Below are 26,309 nucleotides of genomic sequence, written 5' to 3'. Positions count from 1 at the left end.
TATATACAAAGATAAAAGATCAAATAAATCAGTTACATTCTTCCTCCTGCATAAACTCTTACCGTCACACACCTGTTAGTAAAGGGCTGCCAGTACTTTTTAACAATTAAGGCTTAAAAATTTGTGAGCTCTTAGGTAGGGTTTCTTAGCAAGGAACAGGATCTTTATTCATGTTGCAATTGTGCTCAAGAAAATATACACAAGTAACTCAGGAAATAAATTGATCTGCTTGAGACAATTTCTCTGGTCTGACAACCTCTTTCATGATAGCCGCCTGATAGGAAGCAGCCAGCAGTGGCAACAGTGACTTGCTAAGTGACTTCTACACCCGTACATGCCTTGGAGTTTTACCTTGCTGAGAGCTGCTGTACATACTAGCGTGGAAAGTATGACTAATAAACAGTCACAGGCAAGACTGTAGAGTTATCCCAAAACTCACACCAGTTACTAGTTAAGTATATATATTTTTCATCCTATCAAGACCAACACTAATCATTAAAAACTGGCATTCTTCAAGTATTATCAGCAACATTATCCTGAATTTCATTCTTCCTACCTTCTAAAATCCATCTGAAGTACTAACACAAAACTGGAAGGCATTTTTCAGTTGCAGTCACTGATACAACAGAGCAGTGACTTTTCCAGCAATGGGAAACCATGACAGAGGTTATTCTCATGCTGCCAGGGAGGGCTGTGCAAGACGGCCTCTCACTTCACCTAGCCACTGGACCTCCCACACATCCCAAGCACAATTAATGCACACACATCACACTTCGAAGTGCGGGGCTTGAGGCAGCCAGCAGCTGATTAGTACCTACAGAAGAAATCTTCTGTACCATTCCCAAAGATTCTTTGGCAAAGAAAGCAAAACGGTTGCAGAAACTGCCTGTATGAGTTGTTACGGAGGGTCATGGAAGGCCTGTACTCCATTGGATGTACACTCCAGCATCAGAACTTGTAACAAATTCCTACTTCCAACTTCTCTTCAACATGCATTTCTCCACTCCACAGGGAAGAATTAAATTTGTGCTCTCAAACATTTGCATAGTTACTGGGATTCATAAGCCATTCTTCTAGATTACTGCTTCTAAAGAAAAGTCACACTCGCAGCTAGATCTGATTTTGTTTCTTAATACACAATCTGGTTTATGGTATTCCCCTCATACAAACTTACATTTTCACACCGTTCAGTTCATTCCATAGAATTGGCCTTTACATCTCTTCTGCTGCAATAATTCCTTTTCAAGAAGGACCTTGCAGTACACAGCTAAGGATAGATTCCCAGAGGAGACGGTAACAAATGCCATCTGCAGATAACACTTATTATAAATGCCTGACTTCAAACCATTAAATACATAGTGTTGTATAGTGAGGGAGGTTTTTAAAATCCTAACGTCTCTTATGTTTGAAATACACTGTGGGTGAACAGCCCACCAAATCAGGATTCTCTCTTCCTGTAATTAGATACAGTGACTGAAAAGTTAAACCCTACTGCTGAAGTAGATCTCTCAGTCAATTTTGTTAATCTTATGCAAAACATTACAACAGAGCTGTAAGTCACTGTAAATAGCATTAGCTTTTCTGTTGTCTCTTAACCTCTTACTCTGCAGCCTAAACCATCTAAGACTTAGATTTTCATCAAATTAGCAGACCCAGTTTCAGAATTTGTCTAGTCAATTCTTCAAATACTGGTATACTAGTGAAGGACTATGAAAAATATTATTTTCTCAGTTTTCCCAAGGAAGAAAAAAAAAAACCAAACTAGATACTCTGTGGTTCAATCTTACAAAATTTTAATTAGCCTCACAAATACCTACATGAGTTCTCAACCTATCTCCCTCCCCAAAACTGAATTACCACGCCCTCCAGCAAAGCCCCCTCACACCTGCTATCCTACTGCTTCCCTCTGCTTGTTAAGAAAAGTGAGACTTTTCACAAAAAGACAGTTTAGAAGCTTTTCAAATAACAGCAAAGTCAACATGCTTTATGATTAATTGCTAAGGACCATTTCAATTTCCTTAGGAGTGCAAAAAAGAAAAGCATTTTAATGCCCCTTATTCACACACAGTACTAAAACCAGTAATAGTATTTTGCTTTAAAAATACAGATAGGTATGAAAGTAAAGTCAGGAAAACTAGATTTTGTTTTAAAATCTCTAGAGTATTTTTACATATTTTGTCCAGCATTTAGAAACTTCAAGTGTATTATATCATCTTAATAGATTAGTCTTCAGACATACCTCAGGCATGTGTTAATAAAACTACCAGTAATTATGACTAACAGGGAGGAATTCAGTTAAAACACCAGAACTTACAACTGTTAAGATTTTCTAAATATAAGAAGCTGATAAATTATGCTGCATATTAATCATCATTTTTCTGTGTAACTGAAGGCAGACAGCATTTAAGCAGTTTAGGGCTGCCTCAAATGCACTGCAACACTAGAAAGTTAAAACTAACAAAAGCCCTTCTTGTCCCCCAGCTGTCAACCATTACAGTTCAGAAAAACAAAGCAGCCGATTCTTTGTCTGATACTATCACCTCTATTAAAGCTGAATTAAATGACACTTAAAATCATATGGTGGCTGCATATTAAAAGAATACCCAAAAGATTATCTTTTGAAAAGTAAGTTACTTGAAATTGTTTCAGAAACTTCAGTAACGTGATTTTTACCTGGAGGTCCTGTGATATTTCAGCTGTGGGAGGTGGTGGATATTCTTCACAAACAGCAAGGCTCCGAACTAACTTTAACTTTGTGTTTGACTAAAGGAAAGTATGTAAAATTAAAAACTATGGCTTATTAAAAAAATTATATAAATATACCATAAGCCGTTATTTTTCCATTCATTTTATGTAAAACAAAATGGCTGAAAACTGCATTTTTAATATTTCAATAGAATAAATAATTTCCTTTAGGATGAAAATACCCAAGCAATTGCAGCTTTTGAAGGCACTGTCAGCAAAATAGAGCAAATCTAATGGAAAGTAAATAAAATCTTTGGGAAAGTGTTTCTCTCCATAACAATAAAAAGCCACCAAAAATATAAAGGCAAACCACAAAAGCAGACAACTAGGCAAGACAAAAACCCAACAGAATAAAACAAAGCTTCAATGCCAAAAAATAAAACTAAAGGCACTTTTCACAAAGTAACAAAGCTTTAGCAAGCATGAAGGGCTTCCTTAGCATGCCAGCACACAAGTCTACTGTACCTTCGACCTTTTTGCTGTCTGTCCAAAAGACTGCACTGGCCGCTAAACGATAAGCACAACAGAAAAGGTTTATATTAAACTTAATAGTACAATTTTATTAATGCAAAAGTCTGTACAAGAGAAAGCTTTAACAGTTATTACTGACGTGACGGTCAAGTCTGTGAAAGGAACAGCAGGTGCTTTTGGCTGAAGGATTATATGCTCTCCCAATTTCATTGTGCTTGTCTTTCATTTCTCTTTTTCATTTATCAGCAACAGATTTTACAGGAATTTAAAAGGAAGCAAGCATTATTCTTGTTCAGTAAGATCCAAGCAGTTTACTCTTTCTGCCATCTCCTACATTTTAAATGTCCTCATTTCCTTGGCAACATGACATGGTTTTTATAAATTTTCTTCCTATTCCTGAAACCTACCCAGAAGAATTATATATAATTTAAAAAGGGGCAAAAAAGCCAGCACTGCCTCGACAGGTGATGGCCTATCATAAGCAGGTTAAAACACACGGTATTTTTCTTTTACCTTAGGACCTGTGCAAGGAGACTTTACAATGGACTACTGGTCAATTTTTTTCCCCCTTTAATTTAGTAATTTACTCTGCATCAATATGCTCTTTCTCCTCCCAGAGCCACTTCAGTAACTTACTATGCATTAATTTGCTCTTTTTCCTCCCAGATCCCTTCTTCTATTACTATTGTTTCTTTTTAAAGAAAGCGTTACCAGAATCCTATTACAGTATGAATGATTGTCAACAAAAATATTTAACAATTCCTTAACTGCAGCTAAAACTAATTCAACCCTCTGTGACAGTTACACAGGAATAGAAGTATTTACAGTGGCATAACATAACTTCAGTATTGGTTTCACTGCAGAACTAAAACTGATAGACAAACCTTTAACAGAACTGGTTTTACTGAGCGTAGGCCAAATACTTATGAAGAAAAAGTAACATTGGTAATAATTTTGAAAGTTGTTTAATGGACAATATTTCTTCCTTTATGAAAGGTGTATCCTTTCAGAAGGAAACAAAAACTCTGTTTGAAAACTGCATGAAACCCTCCTTGCCCCAGGCTCATAGCAGCAGGTATCTATCAAGTGCCTTAATTTCTTAGCAGGACATACACGTTACTAACAAGAACACCTAACCTACAGTAAAAGATTCTACCACATAAAGGCAGAAGAACTGCTATTTCTCTCATTTTCCTCAAGTCCCAAATGTCTGTTTTGGAAGTTGTGCCAGCTTAGCTGAAGAGCAGCTGAAGGGGAGCTCATTTAAGCTCATTTCACTATATAACAGGATTTTAAATAGCAGCCCTGAAAACTAACTGAACACATCATCAGTTTTTTAAAGGAAGCTTGCTGAGCTTTTGAGCAGCAAAGACAGTTCAAATGTTCTCATACCTGGAACAATACAGAGACTGAGTTTCGCTGTTACCTGAAAAATATTTCTTTCTTTCAGTCAGCTATGCTGAAAGCATACATTGCACATAGCAAGCTGGCACTCTGCATATCCCTGGCAAAGTTTCTATTATACCAAGCTACTAAAATTTCAAGAACTGGATGATTTCCCAGCCTTGTATCAATTACTCCAGCATGAATTATCTTAGGTGGGTTCAAATCACGTAGTGTAAACTTAAAATCAAATCAGCACTGCCAGCGGAGTCCTCAGTACACTGTCAAAACAGCAGGCAAAAGAATCTACACTTGGGCAATTGTTTACATTTTGTGAAATTCTGGAAGCTTTGAAGCCAGTAAATAACTAAAAAGAACATAGAAGCAGACACCTCAGATCCACTATTCTGGGGCAGGGAAGAGGAGGTAAAAAAAAATAAAATCAATTTAGTTGTACAGGACATTTTAAACTAGCCAAACATAATTTCTAATACTGCTAACCAAAACTTTACACACGAGTTACTGCTCACTGATTAGGTAAGACATACATATTTCAATTATTTTTAAGAGTGATTTAAAAACAAAACCAGAAGAAGACATTGCTTGGTTGCTGGGAAGCAGGAACTGTGTCACAATTAATTTAATTAAGCCCTTCCAAAGCACATCTCCTCACTTTACCTCAGTAAAATCTCAGGAATCCATTGGAGCCAAAACTTAAGCGTATTTGCTCATGCCACATAAAGTGAAGCAAATGCTTCAAAATTTAATTTACATCTTCAAATTTAAATGGTCTAGTATCAAACCTGAATTCTTTGTAAGAATGTTTAAGATCAGCGTGGACTTAGGATTTCGACCATAGCAAGACTAGTTTGATGGTACATTCTTCTAAATGTTTTAAGTGTATTGTTTCTCATCTTCCATTTTGCTTGCAGAATTACAGTTCTGTTTCCAGGTTGAAAAGCCAACCCAACTGACAGTGTCAGTTATGCTACATTTAAAGATTTTTTTTTTTTTTTTTTGAAGACAGGTGTTTGCAACCTACAGGGCATTAAGTTAAAGCATTATAGGATATTCAGGTGCTCAATTTCATGAGCACCTGACAATTTTTAGAGACCAAACTAACACCAGTAACACTGGAGAGAGCTGGGGGGCCACTGTAGGAGACAGATTCTCCCTTGACTGAAATGACTGAAACCTCGGAGTTACACATGAGAGAAGTATCATCCCACTTAGCATTTTAAGACTTGTTATCTAGAAGCAACTGCCTTGTAAAACAATCCTTTGAAAGATGTGGATTCCTTGCTTACCTGCATGACTCCAAGGATGTCAAAACCTGAAATACAAGCCCCCACATCCAGGTGCAACTGCAAGGAGTGAGCATGACACACTTGACAGGTAAGAAGCACTTGAATAAATGTGGTGTAGCTGACAGCTGGGACAGCTGATGTGAGGAAAGGCCTACGTGTAAGGTCTGCGCCTGGAAACACAAAGCCCAGAGTCCTGTGGTATCAACAGTAACTGCACTCACAAAACCTGAAGATGATTGGGCACAGTTCCTTTCTCGGGCAACTACACTCCCACTGGCATTCCAGGACAATTAGCTATTGTCAACAACCCTTAATGCATGTTGTAGCTGGTAATGCACATTTTCTCTCTTTCCAGGTCTGTTAATTTTAGTTCTGTCCCGATTTGTCTGCATTTATTAAGTTTTGCTCCTACCGAGCATCTTTATGTTCCCTATTTGCGAAAAAGCAATACTTTAGAATACACGATCCTTAGTGAATGCAAATTAAACAATTTCTTTATATTTGCAGCTCAAAGATTTTTACTGACTTGAGAAAACATTGTGTTAATGAAAGCAAGATTAAAAATAAATTTATGATCCATTTGAAGTCATTATGGACATGATTTCAAGAGTGTTACAAAGTATTCCAAACAAACGCATAATGAAAATAAGAGATTAGGTTTTTGTCTTAAAAAACACCAAACAAAACCCCAACAACAACAACTTTTAAGACCAACTACTATGCTTCTTTTCTAACTACAAAATAAAAAGGGAACTAAGATAAAGTTTACCAAACACATATAATGATATCTATCCAGGATTTCAGCTGAAGTATTTGCCTATTTTATTTGTTCCTAATTACCTCCACAGATCACATATATTAAATACAAAGTAAAGATCTGGAGCTGTTACATGCCTTCCATTATCATCACTGTCTAAACAATTTGGATAAAAACAGGTCAGGCACAAGACAGCCAACTTAGAAGTCTTAAAGGTTTTATGAGAAAGTACTGTATCTGTTTCTGAAGTACCATTTGGGCGTTTCAGGGGACAGGCGTGACATAACAGACTTGAACAGTGTACTGAGGACATTCAGTTTTTCACCTTTTTTCTAAATTAGGTCTCAATTTTAAATCCAGTTAAGGGCTACAGTCCCAAGCACCACAGATAGCTTTGTAATACTGAAGGGAACAGCATGGTCTATAGTTACTTGCTGTCCTGTGTTAGTGAGTAGTGACAGCAATTTTCCATGACACAGTAGAGGATGACTGATGGAAAAATAGTTTCCCCATTGGACACAGAGGCATTTTCAGCAGTTGAAAAGTAACTGAACAGAATCTGCCCGATTATTTATCTATTAAAAAGTATTAAGTCACATATTTTGGAGACAAAGACAGGTAAATCCTGACGAGACCAAAACAGCTGGGGAGGAGGCAAAGAAAGGCTTCAGAGAACTCAAGCTGTGGCACAGAGAGAAAACGTAGGTTTGTACTAGTATGGAGGGATGAAACTTGTAGAGAGATATCTAGTTGTTAAGGAAAAAAATTAATCTAATTCCTCCAAAGGACAGGGATTTCTGCTTAATTAGGATAAATCCACATGTATACTCATAAACCCAGAATTACACTCAATTCGTACAACATCTGCCTTGCCCATATCACATGGTGGATGCGTACAACTCCTGTATTCATGCACCAGCCTCCACCCTTCCATGAGGCTTTTTTTGTTGGTGGTACTTCGGGTTTACACTCCACAGCTTGCAAGTGCTTTTCCTGATATGTAGTGATAACGCAGCTTGCTTTCTCCCAGTCTTTTACTGCCTTGGCAGTCATCAGTCCCTCAAGGATCTTATATCTACTTATTGATCATTATCTTTCAGTGCAGAGAAGACAGTATTTAAGACGAACATTCCTCTTGCCTCCTCAGCCCCCACAACGAATAGGTTGTACAATAAAGAACAGACCACCTCTTCTGCATCATATATAAGCCAATGTGAATTGTTAAAGAGATTTTAAATATTTCCTGTTTTATAAGTCTTCCTAATAGTGAACAGCAGGCACTATCTTGTAAGTTAAATCCAGGCTGTTTGTTTATTTTTTTGCCAATATTTCCTGACATGTTAACTTTGTAACAGCAGTCCTTAGAGCGGATGAAGTATTTCCTGTCCCACCACCCAGTGACAAAGGAACAAAATTCAGACCTTATACACTAGCTAATTCAGAATTAATATGTTGTCACCTGACCTGGATAAGATTAACAGGTGGGAGACAACAGTGACCAGTGAAACAAAACCTTTTTGATCACAAAAACTTCCATAGTGCTGACATGCAAAAGACTTCTGTAAAAGCATTATCCATATGAGTGCCTCTTATTTCCAAGTCCATTTAAGTGTTATTTGATGGTGGTCACATCAAAATAGGACAATTCAAAAAATCTTCCCTAGTAATCTACATATCAATTATACTACTCTCACACTGCTTAAAGGAATTGGGAGTGCTAGTCATGTACTCTAGTAAGACATTTTTCTCATTCACATTGTACCTCCAACAGTGTACACAACAGCAAATAGGTTACACATTTCAACATAATATGGAATTGAGCCACAGTCACATTTCAAAATATAATCACCAGTTTCTGGAACTGTGAAGATCCAGAAACATACCTGAATTCAAACCATGACAGGTTTAGTCAGAGGAAAGATCATAGCCTGTTTCTTACTTGGCTGTGAAGAAGTTAGAAATCAAGTGATAACTGTACTTAGGAATATTATTGTACTTTGCCAATAGCTATGAAACCTATTTAAGCAATTAACTACTAATTAGGAAAGCCAAAGCCAAACCCATTGCAACCACTGCCCAACCCATCCTCTGATACATTCAATTAGCAAATAATAGAACACAGCAAATTCCAATAAGCTTCTGATAATCTTCTCTAACATTTCTCAGCAAATCCTTTGCTCTTTTTCCTACCACTACAGTAACATTTACCTGCACCTAATGGAAAGTAGGATATCCAGTGAAATTTTACTACTCAAACTATTTCATCATCCGGTAGTTAAAAACTTGCTGACTACTCTACAGTTCCCAGAAGTTTTGTTTATTATGGACAAGCCTTTTTTTTTTTTTTTTTTAACTTCTATTTTAGCACAAAACATTCTTTCAATGGAAAAGCCTCAAATATATGACATACATTTGCACTAGCAGCTACCACAGAGTACAAGTGACCTCAACTTTACTGACTTCAATTGTTGCAAAGGGCTTACATTAGCAAAGTGCCCCTTTGTAACTGGCTGTCTCCTACCACTGGAAACCAACATACTCAGCCCACAGACTCAGTTTTCAATTAAACTACTCATGTAACAGCAATGTTCTGATTCTGATGGAGACTCCTAGACCAAACACTCATATATCAACGCTAAATGAAGACAACAGTTGTAAAGCTGCCTCCACCAGCCTTCATTACACCATTGTTCCGTTCCTCTTGCACGTGCTAGGTAATTATTTCAGCCACCAGCTATTACTCCTGTACAAGAACCAACCAAGTAACCAACCCCACTGCCAAACCCCACAGCCATTGACAGGACCAACAGATTAATTTCTCTAGACTAAGTCTGACCATACAGCAACATTTGTTGCAGGAAGGCAGATTTGCCACTTGAGTCTCGTAGAAGTTTCCACACTAAAACTTGTCAAATGAGAAAATGTGCATGAGATTTTTCCAAGTTACTGGTATGAAAATAAATCAACCTTAAATTAATGTTTAAGGTTCGCCACTAGGATATTCCATTGATTAAAGAAAATACCAGCTCAGCTGTAAGATATAGTAGCTTTTTGGTAGCAGTTACTTCTCATATTTTACAGACTTATTTCATTTTGATCTATTTTTTCCCATAAAATTATCTATTTATACTGATGCCAGCCTTAATAAAGCCAGCAGATATTAAAGTGTAAAACTGTATTGTTATTACAGTAGTCTATAAGATTTATTTGGAAGCAGTTTAAAAAAACCAGATAGAGCTTACTTCACTCAGTGGAATATTGAATTGCTAAGTCTTGAACAAATCTACTCCCAAAAGAAACTTTTACTCAATTCTCAATGACAAAAATCTAATAAGCTACTATCCTGTTTTTGCAGCCCACAAGAGAATATTGCCATACTCCATATCCCCATCAGGATTTTTATCAGAGAATTGTTTATTGTTAACCCACAGACACAGAATTCCTATAGAAAACTAGTTCTTGTCAAACACAAGCTTCTGTGTTTTCTCTTTGAAGTTTGCCCCATTTTCTAGGTTGTGCCAGAAAATCTCAGTTGCTTTCCTTAACTCCTCACCTCATCTAAAGACGCTTACAGTCTTCAATGACCAAGCGGGCATCCTCAGTCAGGAGTTAACTAGTTTGTCCCACATGAGAGACCCATCTTTCAGTACTTTTGAGCGTAAACACTAACTGCACAACTAAACCTCAGAGGTATTAAATCTGCTGCCATAAATTCTTAACCCATCCTTACTGCTGTGTTCTCCTTTAACACAAGATATTTTCATACTATCTGCCCTGCCTCCTCCTCACTTGAAGTTTGATGCTGCAATTGCTTTATAGGTACAGCTCCCACCTTGCAAAGGCCATTCATCTATACGCATCAGCTCTTCAGTGTATGCATGAGGACTGCCTAAGCTTTCCTCTTAATAAATCACGTACCAAAATTATCAAGCAGTGAAGAACAGAGAAAAGGGAAAGTATGGGGAGTACTAGCTAGCAGCCAAGATGGAATTGTAGCTCACCAGCTCACTCTGCCACTGATGTAGGGAGAAAAAAGCTGGACCTTCTGCTGGTGGCTAGGGCAGGATCTAGACCTACCAACTTCAGGAGCTGTGCTGACTTGATTCCTCTGACACCTGGAGATTTGGATTACCTACATCTGATTACTTTAGCCTTACACTGTACAGCTCTGCTGTAAGAGTTACATATGAGCACCTGTAAGCTGCACATAGTTCAAGAGCCCTAGACTGCTCACCCCTACTCTGGGCATACTGAGCTGTGCTGTAGTGCTTTGCTCATATAAGAAACACTCCAGCATTTTAGTGTTTGATCAAACCACGCTATTACTACATAGCCTGTTCTTAATATAGCCCAGCCTCTGAAAATCTATTGGGATTCAACAACAGCAAAAGACAGCTTCAGTGCCAAGTTTTTCCCTCGTTCTGCCACAATGAAAAGACTCAACTTCACATGTGCACTCAGGAAAACACAAATATCGACAAATTGTCCAGTTGCCATGAAAACCACTCATCTACTTAAAAAAATTAAAAATTACTGACTCTCATATTTACATGAACATAAACAGAGAAGTGGGGCAAAGGAGGACAGAGGAAGCAATAATCATCTTACTTGCTTCCCTAACACCTGTCAAGTTTTCCTGGCCTGTATCAAACACACACATAAAAGGATCATGAGAAAGGGAGAAGAACAAGACACAGACTTATTTAACGTGATATACTAGTGAAAAAAAGTGAAAAGTGTCTTACCGGCATATTGTTTTTGCTATCAGGACAATTCTCATCCTTTTCCGCTTGAATCTGCTCCTGACTTCCTGATTTTATAAGGTTTTCAACTGGGTCTGTATCTTTAAATTCAACTTCTGAACCCTTCATTGCATCAGTTTCATCTTTTACAGTAAGAATATCAGACATCCTCATTAGAAAAGGTTATTTTAAAATTCTACAAGAAATATGGAACCTTTAGGACAAAGAAAGAGTGGATCACTGAGTAATTTTAAATTAATTAAAAAAACCTGCATACCTAAACAGCTACCCAAAATAAACATGATTTTGCTGCAAAAAGGATTCCCCCTCCAGTTACGGTTTTTCTTCCTGTCTTGTATCTGACAGAGTGATTATGTTTTTTTTTAACTACTTTTATCAAGAGGCTTATAATAACAGACATGTATACAAATAAGAACTATGAGCTACGCTACAGGATAACGCTTGCAGATTTCCCCTTCTGTATTTTAAAATCAACATGTGAGCATTCAGGTACCCTGAATCAAACTAGCTTCCAACAGCAACAAGAGAAATTTTTCTCGTTTGAAAGGAAAAGAGAATTACATTTAGATTTATTTTATAAAGGTTGAAAGTAAATATATGAATCATAATGTACCGAGTGTGCAAACATTCATAAATTTCATTAAAACTTTTAAGTTTCCTAGTTGCCAGGTAACAACTGGACAAGTTCTGAATGTAGGAATTTATCTTGCCTACTAAATGTAGCAGAATTAGCCTTAATAAAATTAAGCATTCTCTCAAAAGCAAAAAGAAAGAGATAGCTTTGATAATTAGGATAATAACAACCATTATCAGTAATTATTTTAAATACTGTATAAAGATAACTAATGATTGAAGCTATAGCAGAACCAGCCCAATTTTCCCTAAGAGGTAAGTAATACAACTTCTTGTCATTACTCAACTACAGTGAAAGACATAAAAACAATTTTCCATTTCTTAAACGAGACAAAGAATAAGATCCGAATGCTTAAAAGTCCTTCACAGGAAACATAACCATCAAATAACATTATGGAAAAGTCTAAGTATCTGATTTAGTACCTGATATGTCCTACAGTTTCCGGATTGTGGTCTCCCACAAAAATAAAATAAAATAATCCGAAGTTCCTTTTCACAGTTGTCAACCGAGATGTCAGTTGTAATGAACCATCTGGAATCTGGCAGGAGGAGTCCCATGTCCTTATCCCCAGTGTAGAGTCCTGGACAGAACTATGTTGTCTTGAATCAGCAAGAACATCCCTTTCAAATGCCTAAAAATTAACAAAGGAAATACGTGATGCTTTTATTTGGGGTGGGAGGGGAGAGGGAACATGATGACACTCAAAAACATTTCAGTGGGGAAAAAAAAAAGCACCTAAGGAATCAGCATTTGTCACATCTATTGACTCTACTTGCTTTAATTAGCAGTAGCAATATTCTTCATTAGACTTCCAAGATATTTCTGTATTACAGAGTTAACAAGTAGTCATAATAAACATTTTTGTTAGCATTCCTAGTGAAATTCTCTTCCTATAAACAAGCGGGTTATCTTCCAGAAGAGCCTGAGAAGACAGTTTGAAATACGCAGCCCAGCAGGTGTGGAGGAGTAATAGCCCATAGAAGCTCACAAATTTCTGTTAGCACAACAGCATTTTTCTCTTTGAAATAGTTAGTAACCTGCAAGCACAATACGTAATCTGTATTTTAGGCGCCTTGAACTACAGAAGATAATTTTATTTTATTCAACAAAGGAACTGGCCTTGAATGAGGATTTACAAATTTCTACAAAACTGACAATGTTCCATCTTTCCTCTTTTTCAGATTTGCTTAGCTGAAAAGTAAGTAATATCACCACTCACAAGGAAGCATGCATCTTAAGTGATAGGCAACAACAGACACCTAATAGCAAACAAAATGTAACTTGTGCTGAACTACTCCCTCAGTATGACTGAGAAGTCTGCAGTGGCATGAAACAACAGCACAACAGCCCACAGAGTTCCAGGTTTCCTTGCGGATGAGACTAAAGCTAAAGCCCGGCTACAATTAGTTTTCTTGACCTGAAGAAACACGCTGTTTGATAAGAGATGAGATCTTATAGACACTTTGACTTAATAAATCTTGCTGCAAAAAAGAACAGAAAAGATAGATAAAAGACGGGCTGTGATTCAGGCTTGTAAAAGACCCTATTCAATGAATCTAACAGAGGGGAAAGGATTACAGATGAAGGAACAAATTGGAAATATAAAGGCACAGAAATTCAACAAAGGATATGCAGTAGCTTGGTTGTTGAGTTAGTTTTTCCAGACAATTCAGATGGTGATTCAAGATTTATGAAGAAGCTCGGATTAATAACCTTTACTGTAAGCAAGACCTGAGTAGAGATGCTGTTTGATTTTATTGACTGACCTAAGATTTGTATTGTACTTAGATATAAGTTAAAAAAAGATTACAGGGTCAAGACAGAAAAAAAACATTTATGTCCAGTTGCAAATATAATATTGGAAATTAAGTGTAATTTAACTGCTACTCCCTACACAAGTCACAGATGTAGTAGCTGTAATTAATATCTTGAAGTTTCCTCCTTATTTCTATCAAATTCACTAGGAGCTCCTGTCCCTTTGCAACACCATTTTAAAGAGATGGGTATCAGCATACTCAGTTTGCAAAACTCATGCTGCAAACATATTTTTTGCCTATGCCAATCTGGAAAACTGATGCACAAGAAAAAACGCCTTGTATTTTCTACAACCACCTAACTGCAAACCAGCTTCTAACTTGTTTTGAACACATCTCTCACCTGCAGATAAACACAAAGCCTAAGAATTTTGTTATGTAACCTACAGTAAAAGGGACAGAATCAAAGAAAAGCCATGTGGTTTCAATTCACACAAAATATTTTGTTTGTTTCATATAACATAGCTATTTTGAGTCAACCAGAATCACTACACACATGCCCATAAGTAAATAACAAACCCTGTGCTTCAGATTAACAGCAAAACACATATAACAAAGATGACTCTTTGCTAACCTGAAATTGTTTTTAAGTGATAACAGCCATAGATTAATGTAAGTTAGTAATGTAACCTCATGTTTGTGACCCCCAATAGTGAGTTATTAGTACTTGGATAACGTTCCATTCCTGACATTTCCTCCAATTCAGACAATTGTCTTAGCTGAGAGAATTTGGTTTTAGCTTCTGAACTTGCACAGACTGGATTGAAAAAGACTTAGGGAAATTTCTATGCTGCAGACTGAGTGGGTGGACAGATCACAGTCGATCCTTAGAAATCCCACCTTCCACCTCCCCTTATACTTGGATGTTAATTACTTCTGTCCCGTGTAGGACGGGAAAAAGGAGAAGCAAGCAAGGCAGCAGACCTCAGGAGTCACTCTACTGTTTGAAAAGAAAATAGGTTCTAGTAAGCAAACTGATTAAGTTGGTTTACACCAAATCCCAACATTGGCCACAGACTGGAAGGCCATACAGACCAATACAGGTTAGCAGATTTTAATGAGGGACATGATACCTCTGCCCTAAAATTATCCAAACAATTGAAAGGACTGAATATTAGGGGTAGAACATGACCTCGTTTTGCACTTGTTGCACTTAAAAACTCAAAGTAGCAGCAACAGGTCTCACAAAAAACGACTTCCAATCTTATAGGTGACAACAATAGGTACCTACTTTGACACACAGGAAGTACAAGGACTTGTACATAGGAGTGGAAGATAATGTCATATTTGTCTTTAACCTTCAGGATTGCTGTCTCCACCTAAATATTTATTGTTGAAATGTATGCTCCTCCCCTTCTTCATATCGGTAACACCTCATCACCACCATTCATCCTAAATGCTATTAGTTCTCTTTCTGAAAAGAGGTAACCACTTTGTCTAGGCAACTATTCTAAATGAACTATTCCCCCCTTCTCAGATGGAGAAATTGTTATTACCAGCTGTGAGATGAAAGTCCAGTATTATGCAGGCATATGCCCTTCAATCAGAAGATCACAAAAACTGTCAACGTTATGCTCTTAATGCCTTCTTTTGCATAACCTAGAGGACAAAATAAAAAAAAGACATCAAGCAAAGCCATTCCTGAGTTTTATGATGGAAACCTCCTGAAGAATGATGCATGGAATACCACTGGTCCTTTGTTTCAGGTTCCAACTTGAAAATAATCATATGCAAACCCACTAAATTGACTTGTAATGAGTGAGGGTATTTCTGGGAACACGATCTACTCAACTTAATCCAATTTCACTAATAGGCATCAAGACTTCCATCTCCCTTCTTGTTGGCAGTGTAGATGGAGATAGGAAGCTTTTCTCTGCCCAGGACAAAAGAAATCCATTCTTTTTCTTTTAAAAATAAGGTAAAAGACAGAAGATAATATGTTTGTTCTTTGTTAAAGTTATTATTGACATCATTGTTGTCAGAAGACCACTGTAACAGCTGTCAAAATAACTGGTATCAATCAAATTCAGTGCAGGATACTGGATTAGAAGTGTGGGGGTGGAATAATCTACGTTCAGCATGCAAAGTGGACACATCATCAGTCGAGAGGTAAAATGAAAGTTTATTTCTTAAGCTTCTGTTCAGCGTATATTTCAACAGAATTCTTGCACAGGTCTAAGGAGTATCCCTTGTTGTGGGCAATACCCACCTACTTCATTTTTACTACGAGTAGCTTAACCCCTCACCTGACAGTCAAAATCAGTCAGGGCTGAATTCCCAGTTGTTGCAAGTCATTCAGAGATCTCCAGACGAAGTGTCTCGTCTTAGCTCTCAACATTTGCTCTAGTTACATGTAAAGCCATACTTCTCTTCAGAAGTTGCTTTAACTTCATTATCCACAAGACCCCTTTATGCATGTACACATGCCCAGAGGAATCACAGAAGTTATTTTCTGTACTATTTATGCTGTACTCCCTTAAACTGAGAGGAATCAATGTTTGGTTTACTTATTCCTATTCTCTTCAAAGCAGGATTATAAGGATAATCTTCCCTACAGCAGAAGCATCAGGAACAGGAAAAAAATTCATAAAAGATGCTCTGTACTAAATAACAATTACCTTCAGCACAAAAAGACTAGACTAATATTACTCTCACCAGAAGCTATACTGTCTACTTAAGGGGAAACTACAAATTCACCTGTTTCTCCTTCGGGAGACCTGAGCTTTGTATAGAATCCATGCTATTTCAAAAACTGTTATAGAAGTAGCTGCATGAGCAAAACCCACCTCAACATACACTGGCCTCCTACCATAACTTACACGGGTTCATGCAGCAACTCCCTCCACAGCTCAAGTGGAAGAGCTGATGGATGACTACAGCTAAGTCTCTGGGAACAGCCTTACTTTACCCCTAGCGTATTGGTGATACAAGCCTTCCTTGGATGTGTTGGTGGGTTTGGGTTTTTTGGTTTTTTTTTGAGAAAGGTCAGGACCTTCCCTAGAAAAACAGATCTTTGAAGACTCTTAAATAAGACTTGCCACAACAAGAGCTTTTCCAGCTATTTTTCATCTCAATTATTTTAGGTAACATTTAAACACAATATAAACATATTTATATTAGCATCATAACCTCAGGGTTCCTGTGATTAGAACACACACCAACCCTCCCAACCAACCAAAAACACTCACAAAAAGTTACATATGTTTCTTCGTTAGGATGAAAAGGAAAAATGTTTATGCCTTAAACAGAAAGGTATCAATCAAAATTTTCTCATTCTTACATTAAGAAGTATGGGTATAACCAGAAGAGAATTGGTTCATCCAGCTACTGCTTAGTTCTTGAGGACCGCTATTTACACACAGTTCTCAGAAACAATTTTGGCAAGTTAGACCAATGCTTCAGGCAGCTAAATCAACAGAGAACTCACTGCTGTCAAAAAGGGGAGGTCTTGCTTCTTTCTTCTTCTTCCTGTAGCCTCTGCCCTGCATGCTTTTGAAGTGTCATGCCACCTCCACTTTCACATCAGCTCTGATGTAAACAGTTTGCTGAACTGCTCCACGGTGTGATTCAACAAGAAGTGACTGAGAACCTTAAAGCTCTTTTGCTAGGGGTAGTTTTTGCTGGGTTGTGCAAAGGAAGTTTGTATGAGCACCAGCCAGCATGAAGAAAGCAACAAGAGAGTAACAGCTGCACCTCTCTCTCTTTGCAGCGGTGTCTTTTATATCAGCTCTGCCCCAGTAGTCAATTAAGGTCACTCTTCAACAGCACCAGCCTAACTAAAATAAAGCTATGTGAAGTTGCAGATTAATAATTATTCCCCACCCCCAAAAGAATCTTGTAACTGAGAGCCTGTAGATGAATCAATCCTGAGACAACAAGATGGACAACCTGATAGGCACCTACATCTGGAAAAGATGAGTCCCTTCTTGGAAACCTTCCTTAGGGGACAGGTGGGAAAGGACTGAAGGAAACCACCTCAGGCAATAAAGACAACAAAAGGGAAAAGCAAAAAACAAAACAAAACCCCCCCCACAACCTTACAAATCCTGATTTGGAGAGCAAGGGAAGATTGGACAGGAGGCAACAATTCTGCCCATGAACGGACCAATTTTAAAATCTACCACACAACTTCTACAAAAATGTAGCAGCTGATCTTAAGATTACTATTAATTTAACAGAAAATTCAAAGCAGCTATGTACAATTATGAGACACAGAAACTGGAATTATGCAAAGGCAACTGTTGCATATGCTTTCTGCATGTTATCTTATGTCTAAAGTTTGACACCCATTCAACAACTAATCAGCAACGAATCCTGGCCTCCCTACTGAACTATGACATTATGCAGGTTTGATCTTTATAAGAATATAGCATTTAAATGATTTTTTTTCCATTTTTAAAGCATGAATAAAAGAAAATCCTTAATCTTACTTACATAGAACAGAAAATGCTGTTCAAACTAATCAGTGTTGCACTGACTTAAATACACTTAAATCAAAGATCTATGCTTTTCCCAACGACACTATCTACACAAGTTTTAAAAGGTACAAAAGTTAACAACTGAATGCTATTTACTGCACTGGCATTAGAAGATAATTTTTGTTTGATTCAATTTACCAAGCTATTTACTAATCAGATCTTCAAAGAAACAGCATGGTGATAAATCAGAATACAAAAGCATAACGTGCAGTTACTCTGCCTCTTCCAAAATTAAGGACTGAATGTGTCCCACTGTCTATGCAAGGTATGTCCTACTGCCTACTGAGCATAGACATCATTAAAAAATTAAGTGGACAGAAATCGCACCAAATTTACCAGAAGACATTTGCAGACTTTCTTAAGAAAACTGCCTCCAAAGATAATTCAGAAGGAAAACCTGATAAAAGGCTCTCATAGGTATGCTCTAGCTCATCTTGCTGCACTGGTTACAGAAAGCAATCTGATCTCTCATTTATCTGTCCTGTCCCTCTAACAGAGGTACTACTCAACAGCAGAAGTTGGCAGAAGAGAACGTGTTTACACCTCAATCACTCCAGCTTGGCCTGGTGTCTAAGCTCACACAGACCTTCCCTGACTGTACACACCAAGACATGGGGCTTCACGTTTGTGTGACCAAGACACCATCATACCAACCTTATCACCCACTGACTTCGGTGCAAAGTCAACAGCCTTGAAAGAGGAAGGAGAGACAGAAAGAGACATCACCTTAAAGCATGGCAGCAGGAATCACAAGAACATACCTGTGAAACATCTACCTCAAACCTACACATGCTTTGGATAGCTACACAGGTTACCGGTATTGTATTATTTGCACAACAATAATGCTGCATATCAGAAACAAAAATTGAAACTTGCCATCAGTCTTCTATTTCATTACACTTAAAATACCTCCTGTTCTTTACTGAAAGGTTTTGCATACTAGAATCTTTTAAACAATTTTAAAAAACAGTATAGTGCCCCTCTGTCACACTCAGGCTATAAGCTAGGACACTACCATTGTTCATAACAGATTTGAAAGGTTTTAAAGAGGGCACCTTTCACTGTAATAGGCATGTGAGAAGCAAAGATGTAGTATTATTAACTGCCCCTCCTCTATTTTTAATATTTTAAAATTTTGAGCATTATTCTAAGGTTTTTTATCCCTGCCTCACCTTCTCCTGTAAGTCCACTACTGAATGCAACAGAAAAGGTTAGCTGATAGTGACAAAGAATAATGAGATAACTCCTCAGGAATACAGTTGCATACATGAGAATGAGCAATTTGACAACCAGCAAGGCTAGAACAATCTGTTCTACATATTGACAGAGACTACAGCATTAAAGTTCTTACGGAGATAAGCAGAAGTTTGTTGTTGGCATTTGTTATCCATAAAGTTAAAAATTCTGTCCTGGAAAACTTTAAATTAAAAAAACATTAATCTGCCAGTGTTTTTTCAGCCTTGTACAGCGCTTTTTCAGAGTAATCTGGAGCACTGGCTCCTCAGGAGGATCAGCCATTCCATTCTGCACAGAGCACTGTCATTCTCATAGTTACCTTCTTGGACTTCACTTTGGACTTGTAGGATGCAAACAATCAGATCAAAGTACATCAAAGGAAGTAAACAACTCTGTCTGGTTTCCTCATGGCAAATGAAAATAGTCCTCAGGATGTAGCCCCTGCTACAATGGAACATGGCAAAGGGGTTCTGCTAAGGTAAAACCCACTACCATCCTTGTTTTGACTAAGGGAACTGCACAACATGAAAAACAAAAGTCCTTCTGACAGATCAGGAATGTTCAATCCGTGTTTTAACAGATGCAGGGTTTCTGATGAAATTACAGTTCTAGCTTTGAACAATCAGTGTTGGATGAAAACTGACTTGGCGAGCATATGCATATTGTTATAAAACAACTCTGTGCCTAGTCCACTCTCACCAGGGTAACTCAAATAGCCTTAAATGGTTTATGCACTGTTTAAAGTTGTAGCTCCATTATGATCTGTTCTCCACTTTTTTTTTTTTTTAGCTGAAGAGGGAGAGAGAGCAAAAGAAAATAATTTCTGAAGCAGACTTCACGACAGTTAACTAAAACCTACTTCTTAGATCGTTGTCTCACTAGCAAGAATTCACACAGGCTAATATATACTGGCAGAGCTATTGTTGCCTGAACACTATTACAGCATTAATCTTTCAAAATGCCATACCTCGGAAACAGCAAAGCATTGGGATACTGGAAAATATGTATGTTGAACGGCTAAGCCCCTCCTGCCTCCCAAAACATGCCTGTCTAAAGGCATGAAGAAATAACTGTTTAGAAATGCTTATGAAATTCAACATGACGTATCTTTAGTTTTTGCTAGCATAGCTTTGGCTTGGGAGGTGAAAAATGAATGCCCTTCTCACATGAAATTGTTGTACCAGCAAAAGCTCTGTAGAAACAACTATGCTGATGGAAGATTTTTTTGGCTTAGCTTACATCATTCAGAGAAACCTGACAGCAGAAAAACTCCTGTCTCTTAAGCCATTTCCACTCTGGGAAATCTACAGCAGATGTACATAGGGTTCTGCATCCATGTACCCACACCAGCACCCTCCCTCAGTTTCAAGCAATCCCCAACACTTCCCTTTCTATCCTTATTTGGCTTATATTGCATCTTCACCTATTATCCTTTATCAGTTCCTTTTGTCACCTTGCATAATTCTTTTTCATTAAAATTTTCACTCATTTTCAAGTATATATTTAGAAAGCCTCTAACAATTCCTTGAAACACACTCTGCATCACCATATAATACTGTTGTGTATCTATTTAATACCTTTAGATCATAAAGCCATTCAGATCAAGGACCCAAAACTGAATTATCTACCTGTTTTACATTGCCAAATAGCAACACATCAGTTGTCTTACTAAAAGAACTCTTAAACTGAACTAGAATAATCTGTTATCAGATCATTCCCTGAAGGTATTTCTAGCGTTAAAGCCTTAAAATGGAACTGAAAGTCACAACATGCTTTTCCTGCATCTGTTGGAAATAAAATGCTTAGTTTGTGAAAAAATAACTGGTTTTCCCTTTATGCTGTTATCAATGCTTACTAAACGTCATACAGGTTTCATAGCACAATAAAGTGTAATTATAGCCTGAGCTGTTTAAGGTTGCTTCAAAAAGCAAACAAACAACGAACCAATAAAAAAAAAATTAAAACTCGTTTTATATTACCAAACTGTAAGCTAACCAAAGGTATCTTCAAGAATCTTTTCAGCTCAGCATTAATACTATTAGAAACAAAATGGAAGAGTATGTATTTTCAGTTCAGATGCAGTAAAAAAGTCATCTTGCTACTCAAAACACTTAACAGAAAACACGTAACGAATAAAGTACGTGTAGAAAAACATGTAACATCAAATAAAGTATATCATGTAAACATCCTCAGATGACACAGTAGAAAGCTAAAACCTCAAAATAGTCAGACTGATTTTTTCCCTCCCCAGAAACTGAAGCATTGTCTGTGACTATTTTCAGTGGATATCCTTCAAATAGCAGCTTTCTTAAAAAATACATATCTTCATCTTACTTAGAAAACAGCCATCTGAAAGTGTACACAGTAGCTAACAATTTTTTTTTAATAAAGAATTCAGGTTTTCTTCTTAAACTATACAAGTTCACATTTTTCCTTCAGTATTTCCATCAATAACAACAGGGGAAAAAAGGGTCTCTGAAATGGACAAACAAATTTCAACAGTGGATGATAGGAAAAGACTCCTAGAGTTATCAGGCCAGATTAAAGATTCTGTTTAGGGCCCTAAATACTCAAAATTATGAAACAGGCTTGGTTTTCAAAAAAAACTTATGAAGCAAAAGCTTCTAATATAACAGTCACTTGCTTTTCCCCTTATAATGAGAATCACTAACTTGGTGAATTACCATACCATTATGGTCTCCCTCTGTATAAAGTAAAATGAAGATTAAAAAACACCAAAGCAAACAAGAGAAGCATGACACTTTCCATGGGGCACTATCAATACTCTCACCTATGTATTGTTTGCATAGCTTCACAAATTACTACATCACATTGACAAGACACATACATCATTCAGTAGCTTAAAAATCTGTTTATTATAAATATAATGCAACACCAAATCAAAATTTTAAAGCTGTCGACCTAACAAACGTCATTCCTTTAGCAGTGTATTTTTGCTCAGTTTATAACAAAGCCATAGCAGTTCTGATGTCTGCCTTGATAGGGCAGAAACTTAAAAAAAAAGTAAATGATCATTGATCTTCATGGAATCAAGTGTTAAGATTTTTAATAGCCACCCAAAATTACTTGTTATCTCAACAAAAGGAGATTTGGTCCACAATACAAAAGTCTCATCAACATCCTGCATAGGAAAAAAACATTTTTATATTGTCTACTTTCGACACTCTTGCTATTCTGATTTGAAATCTATTTTTCAGTTCAAAACTTATCTTTTAAATATAAAAGATAAAAAAAATCATCTTATAGTTCCTCATTAGAATGGAGACAACACTAACACTCTAAAAAAGCCACAGACAGACATCTCCCCCATTCTTGCCACCTAGAGAAATTTTCTTGTTTTAGCAGATATATTTATAATGGTTTTTCAATCCTAGCAAAGTAGAATATCCAGTAAATAAAGATTAGCAAGAATGCCATTATTAAATGAGATTATAAAAGAAAAAGTCTTTTTAAAGCTAACGTTTAAAGAAAGAAAAGATTTAGGGATGCTTATGATCTCTTAATTGATTAGGCCTAAAACGGCTTTTGTGGGATAAAAAAAAAAGGAAAACCAAATGCAAACTGCGATTTGTCTACAGACATTTTATTCTTCTCCTTGCAGACAGTGTTTAAATACCCTATTTCAGAACTCACATACCTGCTTTATAATGGCATTTTGCTTCATTATGCAGTTACTGAAGACGTGCTTTCCATAATCTCTTCTACAAGGCTCTGCGTGCGCATTTTGAGAGCGTACTGCACAGACATGCTTAGCTGATCCCTCAGCATCCGCAGGTCCCCGCTGAAGCTGTCTGTTGAGGCACTTGCTGAAGCCTCTGAGACAATAGAAAAATCAACAGCTGGGCGCCGTGCTGGCAGTGACACCCAGCCAGTCACCACGCACCACCACCAAAAAAAAAATATGCGCAGAGCCTATATTGAGCTCCTCATTAGCAATTCACAAGCCAAAGCCTTCTGAAGCTGTGAATGTGCTATAAAATGGCTGTACAGATTTTAATCACTTTTGCCATTAACAGTCAGACTCGTCTCAAAATGAAAGTTTATACCATGCTACAAGAAATTTTGATGTGACACAGAAGTAGGACAAAAACATTCGTACTGTAAAGATATTAATTGCCTTTCTAAACATTATTTCTTCAGTTTGGTATTGTGAACACAACTTAAAAAACGTCGCTAAGTTACTTGACAGTGCCAGCAGACAAATGCAGCTGTCATTAGCAGTACAAATGCCATGATAATTTTCTGGAACAGCATATAACTGCTATCAGAACCCAAATAAGGAAAAAAAAGATATATTCTGAACAGAGGGGTAGAAAAAAAGCCAGTTATGACATACTAATTACGAGACTTCCAAAATCAGTCTCCAGGCCAGGGGTCTATAATTTTCTTGCTTGTGAGAAACTGCTATCGCTATCCCATCTGCGGCCTTACCACAGTGCTCAGTGGTACTACTGCAGAATGATAATCCCCTTCTGTACTTCTCTAGCAACGACTCTGAAGAATCCTGCATACCAAATAAAGCTGAAAGGCAAATGGAGCGGTATTTGTAATCTGCAGGCTCCAGAGGGGGAAGAGGCAATCTTGGGAGGCTATAAATCCAGACCAACCGGAGATCAGGACCCTATATTTTAAAGTGGCAAGGTTTAAAAATAAATATATATATACACATGTATAAATAAATAAATATATATACACACACATTTCTATAATCTAGCAAGCATAGGAAATAATAAATAACAAAAAATAACCATAGGAAGATTTAAACCTGTCACAGACTGCAGCAGTCTCGGTACCAAAATATTTTTTCTATAAATATAAACAAAAAATATAGAAAATCTTCTGGTATTGAGACTGCTACAGTTTATGACAGATCTAAATCTTTCTATGCTTATTATTCACCTCTTCTGCTACCTCTGTGCTCCATCTTCAAAGCCTGCACTCTTACTGGCTGCAAATGGCAGTGGTGCACACTCCATGCATCTCAGCTGTAATACCTGACCAGCAAGACCATAAAAATAAAAAAAAAAAAGCCTTTCTCCTTTAGGCAAAAATGGCAGCTCTTGGAATACCCGTTTTTCTCCTGTGCATGGCAGTTGAACTTAACTGCTGGCTATCTCTCTTCTCTACTCAACAGTTACCTCCTATATTAGTGCAGACGCCAGCTACTCCTCTCCTTCTATCCCAGGCTATGGCTTCAGGTAAGCAGACAACGGCTCTTCTTATCTAGATAACATTGCACCATCTCACACACGTTGCCCCATCAACACACCCAATTAGTTCCCAACAGTCAAGTCTGTAACAACTTTACGAAAATAAATACAAAAGGCATAGTTCTGGGAGGCCCTTGACATTTTCACAGAGGTTTTACCTCTCCTCTTTTAGCTAGTCTGCAATGGCAGCATTATTCGTCATGGTAAAAACTTCTTTGGCAGGATGTTAGAGAAGAAAATTCCTTTTTTTTTTTTTTATTAAAAAGAATCATATAATGAATTCTATATAGGTGAACACCTATGTGCACAAGCCATTCATTGCAGGGTCTGTACTTTGAACGCTGCCAAAGAGAACAGTCTTTAAATTTTGGATGCATCATACAGATTACATTAATGTCAAAATAGTCTTTTAAGTAGTCTCCTTACATGACACGAAGAAAACATGTCTATCTATGTGCATGTACATATATAACTACTATTATCGTCAGATTTGGTATTCACATACATCACAGCAGAGAACTTAGGAGTATTTTTTTTAATCAGTAGGATCAGCAACAAGGAGCAGCTAACCCCAAACACTAAATAAAGCAGTACCCAAGGGAAAGAGGGCAGTGCAGCGTCTATTGGTAGTTCATTGCCCAGTTCCTTAGAAAACTTTTGTTTTCCCAAAACTCAACCCCCCACGCGCATATTACAAAGAGTTCTGAGCATACCAAGTAGTTCTTTTTGGGCTTTATTAGCTTCTGCAACTCTTAACCCTGGAGACTCATCCTACAGTATAGGATAGACTAGACTGGGTTTACTTCTTATGAGTAAAGCAAAACCTTTATTTCCCCCCTACGCAAGTTTATTGGTCTGCTCTACCTCATGGAATAAAAATCGGAATAAGCAGTCATGTCCTGTCCCTCATCCTCCCATGACTATAAGCTTATTCTTCAGCAGAAGCTTAAAAAAAAGTGTCCAGTGAATTCTATGAAGCACTTCCACACGATCCAATCCCCACATTCTAGCCATCAAGATTCTATTACATAACATCATTCCTTTCCAGGAGTTCACTGTTTGTCATTATTTCCAGTAGAAGAGAATTTCTAATACCTTTCCCTCCTGGAAAAGGTTTAGACCACATATCTAATCTGAGAGCTGAAGAGAATGCTAGAAAAAGTGGAAAAAGGGGAAGTTGTAAACCAAGAATAAAGCAGGCTGGTATACACTAATACATCCTATATGCGCAAGTGCTACAGGCTCCTCTCATGATTTCAAATGTGTGTCAGAACTATGGAATAAATTTCATCTTACCACTTCTGAGCTTCCATTTCTGCAACAGGGCTCTATAAACTGCAATCTTGTTCAGAACAATTGATAATAAAAAACCAGACTCTTAAAAAAGTTAAACAACCCACAATTAAGATAATTTGCACTGCATACTCATGGCCAATTAAGTCTGTTAACTACCATCATTGCCAGATGCCCTTTGGAATAAAAGCATAGAA

The 26,309-nt window shown here is 37.3% G+C and overlaps 1 protein-coding gene across 18 annotated transcripts in view; it reads right to left on the bottom strand.

Annotated features, from left to right (window-relative positions):
- R3HDM1 (R3H domain containing 1) overlaps window positions 1-26,309 on the bottom strand; it is an 87,731-nt gene that overhangs the window by 42,086 nt on the left and 19,336 nt on the right. For 10 of the 18 annotated variants that reach the window (XM_055812395.1, XM_055812399.1, XM_055812406.1 and 7 more), the window contains exons 2-5: window positions 12,483-12,691; window positions 11,409-11,619; window positions 3,211-3,252; window positions 2,674-2,763 (exon numbers count right to left, since the gene is read on the bottom strand). In XM_055812395.1, coding sequence (XP_055668370.1) covers window positions 2,674-2,763; window positions 3,211-3,252; window positions 11,409-11,579 — 303 coding nt within the window. In that variant the 5' untranslated portion in view covers window positions 11,580-11,619; window positions 12,483-12,691. Of the gene's footprint in view, window positions 1-2,673; window positions 2,764-3,210; window positions 3,253-11,408; window positions 11,620-12,482; window positions 12,692-15,370; window positions 15,474-17,301; window positions 17,832-23,246; window positions 23,425-26,309 lie in introns of those variants that run through there. The other 8 variants (XM_055812405.1, XM_055812412.1, XM_055812413.1 and 5 more) reach the window with 5 other exon arrangements.

Source organism: Falco peregrinus, chromosome 8, assembly GCF_023634155.1.
Source record: "Falco peregrinus isolate bFalPer1 chromosome 8, bFalPer1.pri, whole genome shotgun sequence".
Classification (NCBI taxonomy): Eukaryota; Metazoa; Chordata; class Aves; order Falconiformes; family Falconidae; genus Falco; species Falco peregrinus.
The sequence above is the reverse complement of the archived record's forward strand: the minus strand, read 5'-3'. Positions and strand labels throughout refer to the sequence as shown.